This window comes from Camelus bactrianus, chromosome 10 (assembly GCF_048773025.1).
Source record: "Camelus bactrianus isolate YW-2024 breed Bactrian camel chromosome 10, ASM4877302v1, whole genome shotgun sequence".
Classification (NCBI taxonomy): domain Eukaryota; kingdom Metazoa; phylum Chordata; class Mammalia; order Artiodactyla; family Camelidae; genus Camelus; species Camelus bactrianus.
Genome location: NC_133548.1, coordinates 38333975 through 38348989, shown reverse-complemented (window position 1 = coordinate 38348989; position 15015 = coordinate 38333975). Strand labels below are relative to the sequence as shown.

The 15015-nt window shown below is 36.2% G+C and overlaps 1 protein-coding gene across 3 annotated transcripts; it reads right to left on the bottom strand.

Annotated features, from left to right (window-relative positions):
* Nucleotides 1-1136: 1136 nt before the first annotated feature.
* PSMA1 (proteasome 20S subunit alpha 1) lies at nt 1137-12491 on the bottom strand. 3 transcript variants are annotated; one of them, XM_010964834.3, is made up of 10 exons: nt 12398-12491; nt 11003-11047; nt 10622-10723; nt 10399-10502; nt 8586-8674; nt 7893-7963; nt 7650-7779; nt 6428-6507; nt 2803-2913; nt 1137-1504 (listed from the first exon to the last, which is right to left on the bottom strand). In XM_010964834.3, the coding sequence occupies exons 1-10, from the start codon at nt 12398-12400 to the stop codon at nt 1448-1450; spliced, it is 792 nt and encodes a 263-aa protein (XP_010963136.1). In that variant the 5' UTR covers nt 12401-12491; the 3' UTR covers nt 1137-1447. The 3 variants fall into 3 exon arrangements, with proteins under 3 accessions (XP_010963136.1, XP_074228451.1, XP_074228453.1); XM_074372350.1 differs by lacking the exon at nt 12398-12491 and adding an exon at nt 12212-12307; XM_074372352.1 differs by lacking the exon at nt 12398-12491 and having other exon boundaries at nt 10622-10718.
* Nucleotides 12492-15015: the final 2524 nt, after the last annotated feature.

Sequence of the window (15015 nt, the reverse complement as noted above, 5' to 3'; positions counted from 1 at the left end):
CCACTCATGCTCCTACTGAGTCTGAAGGCAGGTGGAAGGACTCCCTCTTTCACTGATCTGTGTTTGTGAGTTACAGGTGCTGGATGCAACTCCATTGTAGGTCAAATGGTACGTATGGCCTCATCCCACACTCAAATGGCAGATTCAAGATTATTTTCAGAGTGGAGACCAACATCTCCACTTTCCTATATTTAGTCAGAGGTCTTTCTTTCAACAAGGTGGCCAGAGTTTCTCTTACCATTCTCCCTTCAAGAAGTCACAAGAGAGATTTAATCCTACTAAGTTTCACATAAGTCCTCCCCCTTAAATTTCATAATTCTCCAAAGAATTTCCTTAAAACAGGGCTAAATAACTTCCTTAAAGCCAACAGCAGCTAATAGTAGAATTAGGTCTAAAATCCAAGTTCCCTACCTATAAAGGAACTGTTCCTCTCTAGAAAGTTAGGAATCTCAGAAAGTAAAATTAACTCCTCTAGGCTTCTTAGCAGCAAAATTCTGGATTATAGGCTTTGTTTTTTAAATCAAATGTCTTCTATTGCCAGAGATTTTAACACTGCATTAACATCACTAGACAGATCTTCCAGACAGAAAATAAATCAAATGTCTTCTAATTTCATTTTGCATGACCTAAGATAAAAATTGTACTGCTGTATCTACATACACAGCTCAGAGGAATAACTGAGGCAGCCTAAAGATTATGCTGGAGTGGGGCTGGGCAGAATAAGAAGAAATGATGGTTTGGGATTAAAATTTCCCTTTTGTTATTTTTGCAAAAATTCCCTACACTGAGACCACAGATGGTACTACTGCCATCTGCTGGACGGAAAGAAAAATCACTCATAAATTAATCTTACCACTATTGTTAGAAAGTGGTGGTTTCTTAGGTTTTAATCAGAATATCCAAGGTTGAATACTGAAATTTGTATTCTGAACCAAATCACCATGGATTCTCATGCAGGCAGTCTATACATTGGGGAATTACTATAAGGTTGTTATAGATAAGAGGTATTATTTCTCCTGTCACAAAATACAAGACAATTTAATTTGGAAAACATGATGACCACACATGATGACACAGTTGGAATCTCAGACTACTATTTACAGTTGAAGTTACTTAAGAAACAAAAACCCAATACATCAGCAGGTAAAACAATTTTATTTCACAGTTGTCTTTAAAACCACAAAGACACTATGTTCTCCATATAAAAACATTAGTACAGATAGCTATACTTTCTAGAAAATGATTATATAGACCCTCTTAAAGAAAAATGCACCCCATTGTATGGTTTCAGTAAAGTTGCTTGGAAAAAACTCACTTCTGGACTGATTGCTAAAACATACCATTCCACCATTCTGCATCTTTTGGTTCAAAGTATAGATTACTGTCCTCAGTATGTATTCCTGCATTCTTACATGTTTGATAATCCATATATAGACTGATCTATCATTTAATGTTCCATTGGTTCATCAGCCTTTTCTGCAGGTTCATCAGCAGGTTGAGCAGGCTTAAGAGAGGAAGGAAAAAGAAAATGTAAAAATGAACACTTGACCAACATATACTTTTAATCACAGATATTACATTATAAAAAATGTATAAAAAAAGGAGGAGATATTTTAGATATTCAATTTTAGTTCACTGTCCTGTTAAAATTTCTGAACAAGGTTTCTAAAATATAAGATATAATTTTACAGTTCTGAAAATCTAAGCATCACTGAACAATTCAGCATTTCATTATACTTTGACTTGCTCAAGAATAAAGGCTTTCCTTTTATTATCACTACTAGCCCTAAAATACAATCGGCACATTTTAGACATTCTTTTCCTCTTTAGCACTGATAAACACAGCAAAAATATAATCAAACAAACCGGCTGTGTGGCATTCTACTACATTCTTCCCAACAGCTCTGGTTCTTAAAAATAGTAATTAAATAATGCAAATCTTGCTTCTCCAAATAATACTAACAATATCCTTTCCAAGTTGGAAAAAAATTCATGTTGTAGACTAAATTTCTGTACAGGATACTTTCTTTTCAATTACACAGCTATCATATAAGCATTTATGAAGAGCAAATTTGTATTCTAAACATCCAACAAAAAAAGACCAGTGTTTAACTTGGATTCTTTTCTCAATATTTGTGAAAAGCCAACTTGGTTTCTAAAGCTGGTCCTCAATGAATTTTCTCTCTGTCCTCACTCCTGCAAAATCTTGGCTGGCCCTATGACTTACTTTAACAGAATACGCAGAAGTAATGCTGTGCAAGTTCTAGGCCTCAGCCTTAAGAATGCCTGGCAGGTTGCACTTCTGAGCTTTTAAATGTTTGCAACCTGTGACCTGCTACCCTGCTAGAGAGATTCTGGTGAAGGAAAGGCCCTGAGACTACATGAACAGAGGCCCAGCCATCCTAACAGAGAACACCCTTCAAGCTGTCCCTCGAAGATACTTAGCTAGAGTGAGTAAAGAAGACATGTAAGTAAAGCCATCTTGGATGTTCCAGCCCCAGCTCCTCAACTGACTGCATGTTTGAGAGACCCCAAGTGAGATAAGCAAAAGAACCATCTAGCTGAGCCTGTCAACCCACAGAATTGAGAAACTACAGTAGATAACCAAATCATCCTTTCTGTGTTTCTGGAGGTCACTAACCCCTTGGTATTTTACTGTACTCAGTTCTTAGTTTTCCTACTGCCATATGAATTATAAGCCTATCTCAATAATTAAAGAGAAAAATGGAAGATTTACACAGTTGTGGTAGGAACAGCAATTTACGACAGAACTAAAGCCTCTTGGTTAAATTAATTACATACCTGTGCCTTTCTCTGTGGTCTTTCTTCAAGACCTTCCAGGAATGGAGACACATCATCATCATCATAAATCGTAAACTCTAAGTCTTTACCAACAATTCCAATGGAAACATTCTGCAGGGGAGAAAAGATAGAAATTAAAAGTCAATAGAATTTAGGTTGGAAAAATGCTTATGATAAAATGTTGTGTGGAAAAATCAGAATAAAAATTTATATAGCACTTGATTGAGACTTAAATTTGCAACTTGGTTCATAATGGGAATGTGAAGACCAGTGTGAGGGAACAAACCACTTAGCTAGGAAGCAAGCCTAACTTCTAAGAAATACTCAAATTTGTTCCTTATGTAAGTTAAGACATGATGGTTCTTAGGGAAATAAGTTTTGAATTCTAAAGTGGTGAATTTGGTGGGAGCTTGGAACTAAGTTCTACATGGAAAAATTAAAGAGCAATTCTTAAAAATGTTCAGTGAATGCTAACCAGTGCAAAACAGTTGCCGTAAGATTAAAATTTTAGTGAAAACTTAGGACATTAAGGATACATAGGGCATTCTCTATGATTCAGTAAAAAATACGAAATCAGGAAGCCAGATACCTGAGCAAATTTTTCCAAGCTGTAAATGTTAACAGTCAGCTGTATACCCAAATTTTAAAAGATAGTCATATTGAAGTGATGGCATCATAGGTATTTTAAATAAAAACAGTTTAATCTACTTTCTTAATTTTTTGAAAGAATTATTATTTTAGTAATAGGAAAAATTGCTTAAAAAGATTATATAGGCTATAAAGTCTTCATATACATATTAAATATTAATTATCCAATCATCATAACAAAATGGATTTTATATTATGCTGACCAATACCACTTTAGTTAATGATAATTAACCTCAAGGCCTTTAGTGGTGCTTCCATTGTCCCATACGGGTCCCTAGATCATTCAGTCTCCCCCTCCTTGGACAACTCTTTCTATTCTCACCTGTCCTTGCAGCTCAAAACCTCACTCTATTTCACTGAGAAAATAGAAGCAATCAGATAAGAATATTTTCAAGCTCCCACAGTATCCACTCTTTCCTGTATCTGTCCCTAAGTTCTCTCCTTTTCTGTTACTGGGAATGAATAGTCCAATTTCCTCTCTAAGGCTTACCTTTTCAACTGTGTGCTATTTAAGGAAACTGGTCCAGCAGTTTTTCTGATTTTTAACCTATATAAGTGTTTTTCTTTATACTTCTTTATTCTTATAACCATGCAACCAACATGCTCTAATTTTTCCCATCTTAAAACAATTTAAACAAAAAATCCTTTTTTCACTAGTCTCTTCCAGCCACCACCCCATTTCTCTAGACCCACAACAGAAAATCTCCTCCAAAGAGCTGCCTCCAATTTCTCTTCTCTCATTTTCTCCTGATTCCATTCCTATCAGGCTTTTGCCCACTCATTCCATTAAGACTGTCTAGTCAAGTCCCAGAAACATGATTGCTAATCTAATGGTTAATTCTCAATCCACATCTTCCATGATCTATTGGCAATTTTTCATTCTCTTCTCTTTCAAAGACAGTTGCCCCCTCCCCCTCATCTGTGGGTTCTGCATCCTCAGATTCAACCAACCATGGAATAGAAATATTAGGTGGGGGGGGGGGGACAAAAAATTCCAGAAAGCTCCAAAAAGCAGAAACTGAATTTGTTTTGCACTGGCAACTATTTACATAACATTTACATTTGCATTTACAACTATTTATATGCACTTACATTGTATCAGGTATAAAAGTAATCTAGAGATGACTTCAAGTACACAGGAGGATGTGCATAGGTTAAATGCGAACACTAAGCCATTTTATACAAGGGACTTGAGCATCCATGGATTTTGGTATCCAAGAGGGGTCCTGAAACTAATACTCCACAGATTCTGAGGAATGACTGTAGTTTGCTTTTAAGAATGCCTAATTTTCCAAGTTTTCCTCCTATCTCCCTGGTCATCTTTCTCAGTCCCTTTTGCTGACTCCTTTGCTACTTACCTCCCACTCTCTAAAGGGTAAGTGCCCCGGTCAAGTCTTCAAACTGCTTGTCTAACTATTCGATTCCTTTAGGAATCTAATCCAGGCCAATCTCTAAATGCCACTTCTACACAAAGACTCCAAAATTAGTAACTCCAGAATAGACCACTCTCCACCAAACTCTAAGGGGTGCAAATCTGATAACTGCTTACTCTGTATCACCAAATGGACAAACAAGAGGCATTTTCAATTCTGTATGTCCTAACTGCCTGATCTTCCTCCACAACCCCTATCCCAAAACCTGTTCCTCCAGCTCTCTTACCCATCTCAATAAATCATAAATCTGTCCTTCCTTTAATCAGGCCAAAAATCCTGAAGGCATTTTTTTTTTAAAGCTCACACCCCCACAACCAATTTGTTAGCAAACTTTTAAAATTCTAATTTCAAAATATACCCAAAATTAAACCACTTCTCATCATCTCCAATTCTATGACTCTGCTCTGATCCGCCACAATCTCTCACCTGACTAACTGTAATAGCTTTAAGACTATTTCTATTTACCCATGCCCCTACTACAATCTGTTCTCAAAACAGCAACCAGTGACTCTTTTAAAACCTAAATCAAGGGGGAGGGTTTATCTCAGTGGTAGAGTGCATACCTAGTATACACGAAGTCCTGGGTTCAATACCCAGTACCTCCATTAAAAAATAAATAAACCTAACTACCTCCCCCCATTAAAAAAAAAAAACAAAAAACCCATAAAAAACAAAAGAAAACAAAAAACACCTAAATCAAATCATTGTATTCCTCTGCTCAAACTCTTAACAGCTCACTCAGAGTAAAATCCAAAATACCCACAATGGTTTATAGGACATAAACAATTTGGTCTCTATTACCTCTCTGACTTCATTCTTTCTCTTCCTCTTGATCCCTGACTCCAACACTAGTGGCCTTTTTGCTTTGAATATGAGGAACATTCTGGACTCAGAGCTTTTGTACTTATATTCCTTGGAAAAATACTGCTTCAGACATCTGAATGGCTCATACTCACTCACTTCCTTTAGATTTTTCCCTCAAATTTCACTTTCTCAATGAGGCTATCCTTGATCACTCTATTTTAAATTATACCCACCACACCCGCTTCCTACATCCTACTAGTCATTCTTTCTCCTCTTAATTTGTTTTGTTTTTTCAATAGCATTCATCACCTTCTAATATACCCTATACCTTACTTGTGGCTATATTGTCTATCTTCCCCCACTTGGATGTACGTTCCAGGAATGCAAAGATGTCTGTTATGTTTACTATACATTCTCAATGCCTAGTACCAGCATGTGGTAGGGGCTCAATTAGTATATTTGTTAACTGAATTAATAATACGAAGAGATTCCTACCTCTTGAAGAAATGAAGGACATTCTACATCAGACTTACTGGTTTTATTGCTTTATACAAAAAAGAAATGTTTAAAACTCATTTCAAAATCAGTCATTTAGTGAATAGCTTAGAGAGAAAGAACAAGCCAAGGCAACTATCTCCTAAATTAAAGAACTGTAAGTATACACACCTCTGTTACTTCATTTATGCAATAAATGATTAAACTGTAATGTCAGTATCTATAATTGGAAAACATGATATTACCTTTGTAGTTAGGTCCTGTTCTGCAGGAAGTGTCTCCCGTAAGGCACGCAGACCATGCTTAACCAGTTCATTCAAATTGCCTAAATGTAAAAAATTAACAATTCTTCCTTAGTTCCACTTTCATGCTAGGCTTCTTTTAGTTTTCAGGTCTATAATCTGAAACTATGGTTTTAGTCATATACTAAATATATCATAATAAAAAAAGTTAAAAAATTTAATATTTAGCCATAAAATCTTCTAATAGTAATCAATAACATTGTTATTATTTTATTTAATGAGAGGATACATGATTTTTGTTATTAAATTTGACTTTTTCTTCTGCTAAGCCAAATCACAATCCTGATTCACAAATGATACAGCTCAAAGTTTTGTAGAATGCATTCTGTGGAATGCCAGTCAATGTATTTGCTCTTTATAAAAGGAATCTCCAACTCCTTTTATGTGGCCAGTATTACTCTGATACCAAAACCACACAAAGACATCATAAGAAAGTAAAACTACGGATCACTACCCTTATGAATACATACACAAAAAACCCTCAACAAAATACCAACAAACAAAATACCATAAACACAGCAACATTTATGTTTACATAAACATTTTATATAATTAATTTATACTATATACAATGACCAAGAGAGATTTATCCCAGGAATGCAAGCTGGTTTAACATTCAAAAGCCAATCAATATAATACATCACAATAGAATGAAGGGGAGAAAAAAACATATGATTACCTCAACAGATGCATAAAAAGCATGTGTTAAAATCCAAGGCCCTTGCATAAGCAAAGCACTTGAAAACCTCCCCTATCACCTCATCTTTCACCTTTTACCCCATAGCTACACTGATTTCTTACTTGTTTGCATTACTTAATGCAGAAATGTCTGTGGGACTAAAAATAAGAATCACAGAAAACTAGAAGTTGTAAACAGAACTTACAACTGGTAACTAGTAAAGTGGCTCTCAATTCTGGCTGGGGCACTCTTACTTCAGACCAATTGAATAAAGAATCTCAAGGTCAGGGACACATGGTTGTGTTTTGAAAAAGTTCTACTGGTGATTGAAACTACTTTGGTAGCCAGAGAAAGTTAAAAACTAGTATATAACAGAAATAATAAACACTTCAGGGGCTTAATTTTTCAAAAAATTCTTTCTGTAAAGCTGACAGTTTTCTTCATTTAAGATACTGTGTTTATTCACCATATAAAGACTTCACTTACACTCCATAAACTCTGACATATGTCTCTCCAAGTAAGTACGAGCTGATTGAGAACGGGCTCCAATAGACATAGCTCTGCAGTCAAAATAGTTAGCAGACGGACAGGTTTGGAAAATGTGAGGGCCCATATCCTATAAACAGAAGGAAAATATAGTACATAATTCTTGACTTTGAGCTAAAAATTAGAAGATTTCTAGTCAGTTTTAAAAAATCATTAAAGTATAACAATATTCTATGAACTTACATCATAACCAGCAATAAGCAGCCCAACACCATATGGTCTCCGGCCGTATCGTTGCGTTGGTATCTGGGTTTCTTAAACTAGTTAAAGAAGCCTGTTCTAACAAGGAATAAAGTACTATCTTTATTTTCAAATTAAACATTATTAACAAAGAGTGCTGGTTTCTTAATTGCTGCACAGTCAGCCACAGGAATAAGAAAATAAAACAGAGAAATATTTCTTTGGCCTAGTATTAAAAAATGTTTGACTATCCACCAAACCCAAAAGTGAGCGCTAGCAAAATGACCTCCTCTGATGTAGACAATCTCATTCATTTTGGATACAAGGGCAAGGATTTTTTTGGAATATCAAGAATCACCAATAAAAAACTTTAAATCTCCTCTACAAATGGTACTTAGTTCTTCTGAAATTTTGGCTATCTATATATGGAAAGTATCAATTGTTTATCTATAAGGGCTGATAAAAAAGCAACCCAATTCCTTATTTAGAACCCATTCTTCCATGGTAAAACTTCTCCCAACTCTCCTAAATTTTAAACATTCTGTTGTTGAAAAGCGACTAACTTTATAGTTTTCACCATCTTACCTATGTTATGTATTATCATATTCCTAATAAGTAACATAAGGATTAAGTATCAAAATGCTTTAAAGTCTACAGCCAAAATTGCTAAAATAAATGCATAAATAAAAAGGATACTGCTTCCAATTAGAGATACAAGACGAGACACAGGAAGAGGTCTGTCAAATACAAATCTGGAATCCAAACACTCCTGGCGCATAAAATTACTAAAAAAACAAAACAAACAAGAAAAATCAGTAATTTCAAATCAGAGTTATTCTAATCTAAATAAAGTAATTCGATTTCTTTTTGCTTTCTTCCAGACATTTACATGAATTACACCCATATAAGGGAACCATAAAGACCTGGCCACAACGATGCATTTTTATACTAACTCTCCTTCTAAATTTAAAGCATTCTGTTATTGAAAAGTGACTAACCTTAAACTTACCATACTCTTACCTATGTTTATGACTAAAATGTTCCTTAGCTCTAGATTAACCTTTGTCTTAGAGCACTTTATGGAGAAGGCTGAGCAAGAGAAAAAGAGCAGTCTCTCTTCTTTCACCCTTCCCACTGTCCACAAGACTGTCTTAATTCCATGTCTTGAACTAGCAAAAAGAATAACTACTATGCTTTTTTCTTGAAAGCTGACAAAAATTTCCCTAACAGAGCAATTACAAGAAACAGAATCCACACTAGGACATTGTTAACATGCTCCTGCCAAAGTTACGTCTATCCATAAGCAGCACTCTAGAGGAGATACTGGACACTAGACTGTTGAGTCTCACTGTTAAACCTGACAAGACTGAAGCAAGTATAACACTGGGGAAAAGAAAATTCATGCCTAACTATTAAAGCCAAGAGGATAAACAAGAAATGGATATGCACTTTTATGTTGCTTTGTATTGTTTATGTGCATGTCACATCTGATGATCAAATGTTGGCTGCAGGAACCAAGCTGCTTGTTCACTACTTTCATTTAAGTCCATTTCCCAAGGCTGTCTAAAGCTGCGTTGCCCAATATGGCAGGTACTAATCACATGTGAATAGTGAGAACTGAAAAAGTGTCTAATCTGAATTGAGATGTACCATAAGCATAAAATGCATATGAAATTTCAAAGACTTAGTAAAAAAACAATGCAAAATATCTCATTAATAAAGTTTTTATATTGATTACATATGATGTGACAATATTTTGGATAGGTCGGGTTAAATAAAATGTTTGACAACGCAACATATTTTACACTTCCAACAGCTGAAAAAAACCAATAATGCCATCATTATACTGCTGACCTAAGAGAGCAGAGAGCTCATCAGATAACTTGAAAATTTTAAACATTAATATTATTGTTTGTCGTTAGTGTTTATATTCTTTCTTTCCTAATTAAATCACAGAATTAAGAGATTTCTTCAGCTAACTACCTCCCACCTCCCAATACACACACTTCCAGGTTACCTGAAAGACACTGTATTAAATGCTATAGTTATAGACATACTACTAGATTTTAAGTTCCTAGAAGATGAGCTCTGTCTGATTCACCTCTGTATACCTTGCAGTATCCAGCATTAAGCTTTACAAAACAAAAAAAGTCAAATACTGATGTATTAAAGAAAGGAAGGGTAGTTCAGCTGATCCTTAGAAACCTAACAAAAGTGTCAAATTCTTATTAGACATAACATCAACAATATACACTGTTAACAAGTATCACATTATTCAATGACTTCTCAAAACCATCAATATTAATATGGTTAATTCTGTTAGTTACTACTACAGGGATCAAGAAATGGAATACTTAGTACCTAAGCCTAAATCCACTAAGGTATTCACAATTTTAACTAATAAACACTCTGGCAGACAACTTCCTAAAATATCTGGATCTTTTTAAAAAATGCAATCAATTTATGAATCAAAAGGGATCTTTCTCTTGTTTTTCATGATCATACTCACCATAAAAGTCTAGCATCAGCAGTAAGCCCCGCAATTGAGATACCAATATGGTTATCAACATGGAGAATTTTTTTCTGATGAGCTGCAAGTTCTGACTGCGCTCTCTAAATAGAGATATTTTAAAGACATAAGAACAAGTTTACAATTTTATTTTCTATAAAGTGAAACTTACATTTGATAGTTGTTTTCTAAAGGAGGAAGATATGTTTATTGCTTTACTTACCTTCAATGCAACTAACACTGCATGAGTTTTTGACTTCAGACCAACTGTGGCTGAACCTTGTTTGACAGCTTCCATTGCATATTCAATTTGGTGAATCCTGCCCTAAAAAGAAGAAAAACAACACACCTTACAGTCATCACACAAGACCCTTTTCTATACTTAAAATCAACTTAGATATCCTAAATCTCAAGTCAGCATAGTTAAATCTCAAATGCTGTTTTTTTTTAAACTAGTAAATTTACTTTAATGATAAATAATTTAGGTTTCAGGAATGTCTAAAATGATTATATTCCATTTTCTCATAGCCTACAATCCCATAAGTTTCTAAACACACTGCAGCCACCAAAAGCCACTTCATAGAAACAGTATAAAACATTTCACCTGAGGGCTCCAAACAGTAACATCATTGTCATATTGGTTGCGAAACTGAAAGTAAATGAAAAAAGATGATTAATACAAGAACATTACAAATCCCAAATCTTCACAAGCTCTATCATTAGAAAATGGTCTCTGGTCTGCTTCCATCCAACATTAATGAAAGGCTGTTATTGCAGACTCATTGGAAGATTACTACCATACTTAGTAGCAAGCCAGTTTTACATTTCCAGGGAGCTAGTAGGGCAAGGGAGAACAGATCAAGATGGACAGGGAGCTAGTGGGGCAAGGCAGAGCAGATCTAGATGGGACCTATCTTCCCAACTTCCAATTCTACCACTGTCCATAGCTCTCACTTTCCGTTCAGTCAACTGCTAAAGTTTCTATGTGTCCGTATCTTCTACCTATCTCTGCTTATGCTCTTCCCTTACACTAGGCCCTAATAAATGGTCAAAAGCATTCCTTTGCCTTAAACTAGCTCAAATGACTATCTCTTCAAGTCTTCTCCATCTTTTCTTCCAAAATCCCAACACATATTCCCAACAGTTTTTTAACAACATGTCCCTTTCTACCTTACATTATGATTAGGGACATATCTGATTTATCTTTGAACCTTCACTGCACTTAAAATAGTGCCTTTAAAATACTTACATTTAATGAATAAACACATGAATGTTCTCAGAAGTTAGAGGTAGACTCAAATAACCACAGCGACAGATCCATTACTGCTTTAAAGACGGTATTAAAACAAGTCTACCAGCACAATACTTAGAACAATCACGAGGATGAGAAGGCTGACTGCCGGAATGGCAGACATAGGACTGGAGCCCTGAACTCCGTGCTGTAACCATGATTCCATCACTTCTATCAGCCTCGATTTACTCAGTTGTAAAACTAGGTGGCTGGACAAAGTGATTGAAAAGGGCCTTTTCTGATCGAGCGCTCAAGGAGAGATATTAGACAGACCCACCAGGAAAATGAACGCGGTCCAGGAACCCAATCCCTGAGGTCAAGTCCCCACTTGGCAGTACAGGGAGATCTCGAGTCAAGTCCCTGTTTCTCCTCTTTCTTCCACACAGAGCACTAGGGGCCTCTCTGGACAGCTCGGAATCTACTCCACTGAAGGAACGTGAGGGGCGAACTCGGCCAGTAGACCAAGGAGGTACTGTTCAAGGCCGGGTGGAAAGTGAAACAAACCCCGGAGAAAGGCCGTACCGACAACCGACCTCCCCTGTCCCGGCCAGGCCGGAGATGCTGAATCACTGCCGGAACCCTCCCGTCGGCTGAGGTTCCCATGCCCCGTAGCCCCAGGCCGCTCTAAAGATGACAGGGGAGGCGGCTCGCCAAGCCCCAGCCAGCCGACCTCTGCCCAACCCAGCCTGAGCTCTGAATCCAACGCACCATGGTTCCGGCGCGAACCTGGCTGCGGCCTCCTGCGAACCGGCGGATCAAGGAGCGCTGCCGAAACTACCGCTCGGCGATCTACAGAGAAGTCTGCGGGACTTTGACGGCGGCTGCGCAGGGTAGAGCAGTCTATTCCAGAGATATCGATAGGCTTCCAGAGCTTCCCCGCCCTCAAAGCTCTCCACGGGCTCCGGAGTGGGCGGGGCCTCGGAGGATGAAGGAACTGAGATTGGCGGGAAACCTTGCGCCAGGCAAGCCTGAGGCAGCTAAGAGCTGCTGGCGGCTGCTACCAAGTCATCTTTCTTGGAACCTCAATGAAGTTACCTGTGTGTTGCAGATTCCCGCCAGTGTCTCACTTGCCCGGCCGGATGCACCTGAGACTCCCGGTGATCGAGTGTGCGCTCGGCTCAGCCCCCTCTCCTTCAGCGTCCTCAGAGATTTGGGGTGTTGTGTAGTGTGAGAAGAACGGGACAGCAAGGAAGGCCACAAATAGTGGTCCGTTTCTGTGTATCAACCATACCCTTTCTTGAGTATCTTGTTTGTGGACAAGTTTTTTTCCCCCTTTGGAATCCTTTTCCTTTCTTGGATAACACGTCTTTCAGAGCTTCGTTGTCATTGATCACTCTTAATCATTATTGTTGGTTCCCCTCATCAGACTTTGAACTCTTGAGGGCACTAATGTCTTTCTGTGTCTCCAAAGCCAAGCACGATGCCTGAAAGATGAGACGACTAAGGTAAAAAGTGGACATATCCTTCCGAAGCACGTATTTTCTCTTTTGTGAGAATTACATGAATTACATGAATTAGTTGAGGACAGCTCTGCAAACAGCTGCTAACCAAACATTTACCGACTGCCAATGATGACATATTTTCTTTATAAAGAAGAAAGGATGAGTACCTAGACTCAGGTAAGGTAAGAGTTGAAAGAGTCCTTAAGGAGCTAAACTTTGCAGATGTAGTAAGAAACTCAGATCACTTAAATGATTTGCTCAAGTTCTGAGCAATTTAGTATCACATTCTTTTTTAAAAAGAATTTTGAACTTTTTTTCGTGTTAAATATTTTCTAGGTTAAACACGACTTCTTAGTATTATAAATAGTATTATAAATATATGATATTTTATTTACCAAATCCTTATTGTTTAATATTTAGGTTACCCCCTTCCCAAGCAACTCATTTATGCTTGACATATTTTTTGTGTGTACACCTATACTCCTCTCTTTAGAATAAATTCCTGAAAATGGAATTGTAGGGTCAAATGAAATGGATATTTCCAAAGCTTTTATAAAAAGTGCTAAATTGCTCTCCAGAAATGTTTTACCAAAATATATTCTCAGCGGTAGTGTATGAAAGTGCCCCCCTTCTTAAATTCACCAATATTGGTTGGTGTCATTTTTCAAAATCACTGTTAACTTAGTGGATTAAATTAACTGGATTGTTCTCTTTAGTTTTCCCAGCACCTAACATAATGCATAGAACATATTAAGAACTTAATAGAGTTAAATGAATGAATAATGAATATTGAATGAATGATTAAATGATCATTTAAAATATTATATAGTACATAAACATTTTGACAATTCTTTTCTACATATCTGTATATTCACATGCCTCACACATATGTATTATAAATATATAACTTTTTAAACAAGTAAAGTCATATTAAACTGTTTTATACTAGACTTAAAAAGTTATAGCCATCTTTGCATGTCCATAAGTAATAATCTATATTATTTAAAATAGTTGCATAGTATTCTATTGTGTAGAAATTCAATAATTTACTTAACTATGGGTGGGCAATTAGATTATTTCCAATTTTTCTATTATAAAAATACTATAATAAATATTCTTGTACATGCACACACTTTTTTGTACTTTCCTAATTACCTCCTTATGATGAATTCATAGAAATAGAATTGCAGGTTTAAGGGAACCCACATTTTCAATTATGATAAATATGACTAAATGGCAAAAAAAAAGAGAAAAGTTATATCAATATATTTTCTAGAGTTCATGAGAGTCCACTTTCTTTATACCTTCACCAACACTGGATAGTATACATACTTTTTTCCTATGTCAAGTTGATAGGCAGAGAAAGAAAAAAAACCTCTTGCTTTAATTTTAGTTATATTTTTTGATTACTGGTAAGAAATATCTTTTCATGTATTTCTTGGCTGTTTCTGTTACGTTAGTGAATTACCACTTCATTCCCTTTCTTAATTTATTTTTGTGTTAATTATTTTCTCATTGATTTGTAGGAGCTCCCTGCCATTAGGGATGTAAACCTCTTATTACTGGATTAGTTTTACAGAAGTAGCCTGATACAAAGGAAAAAAAAAAGCCCACTGAAGCTAGCTAAAGTAAATGTTGAAGAGTGGGAGTGGGGATATTGGAAATATGTAACAGAGAATCACACAAACAACCAAGGATAGAAAATTTTGACTTTTTTATTAACTGAAGTAGTCCTACTGCCTGAAACAAAGCCTGTCATTATAGTAGGCACTCACTAAACATTCACTGAATGAATGAATGAATGAATGATCGATCTGTCACTCTAAAACCTGTCCTTTTGATTATTATCTCTTAAGCAAATATCTGGGGCTTTGTTATATATCC

Excerpts from the sequence above, each read along its gene's own strand:
- PSMA1 (XM_074372350.1), bottom strand. The coding sequence starts at position 12,292 with ATGGGAACCTCAGCCGACGGGAGGGTTCCGGCAGTGATTCAGCATCTC. Across the intron at positions 10,724-11,002 it reads TTACTGTTTGGAGCCCTCAG|GGCAGGATTCACCAAATTGA; the intron begins GTGAAATGTTTT and ends TCTTCTTTTTAG. Across the intron at positions 10,503-10,621 it reads CAGTGTTAGTTGCATTGAAG|AGAGCGCAGTCAGAACTTGC; the intron begins GTAAGTAAAGCA and ends ATCTCTATTTAG.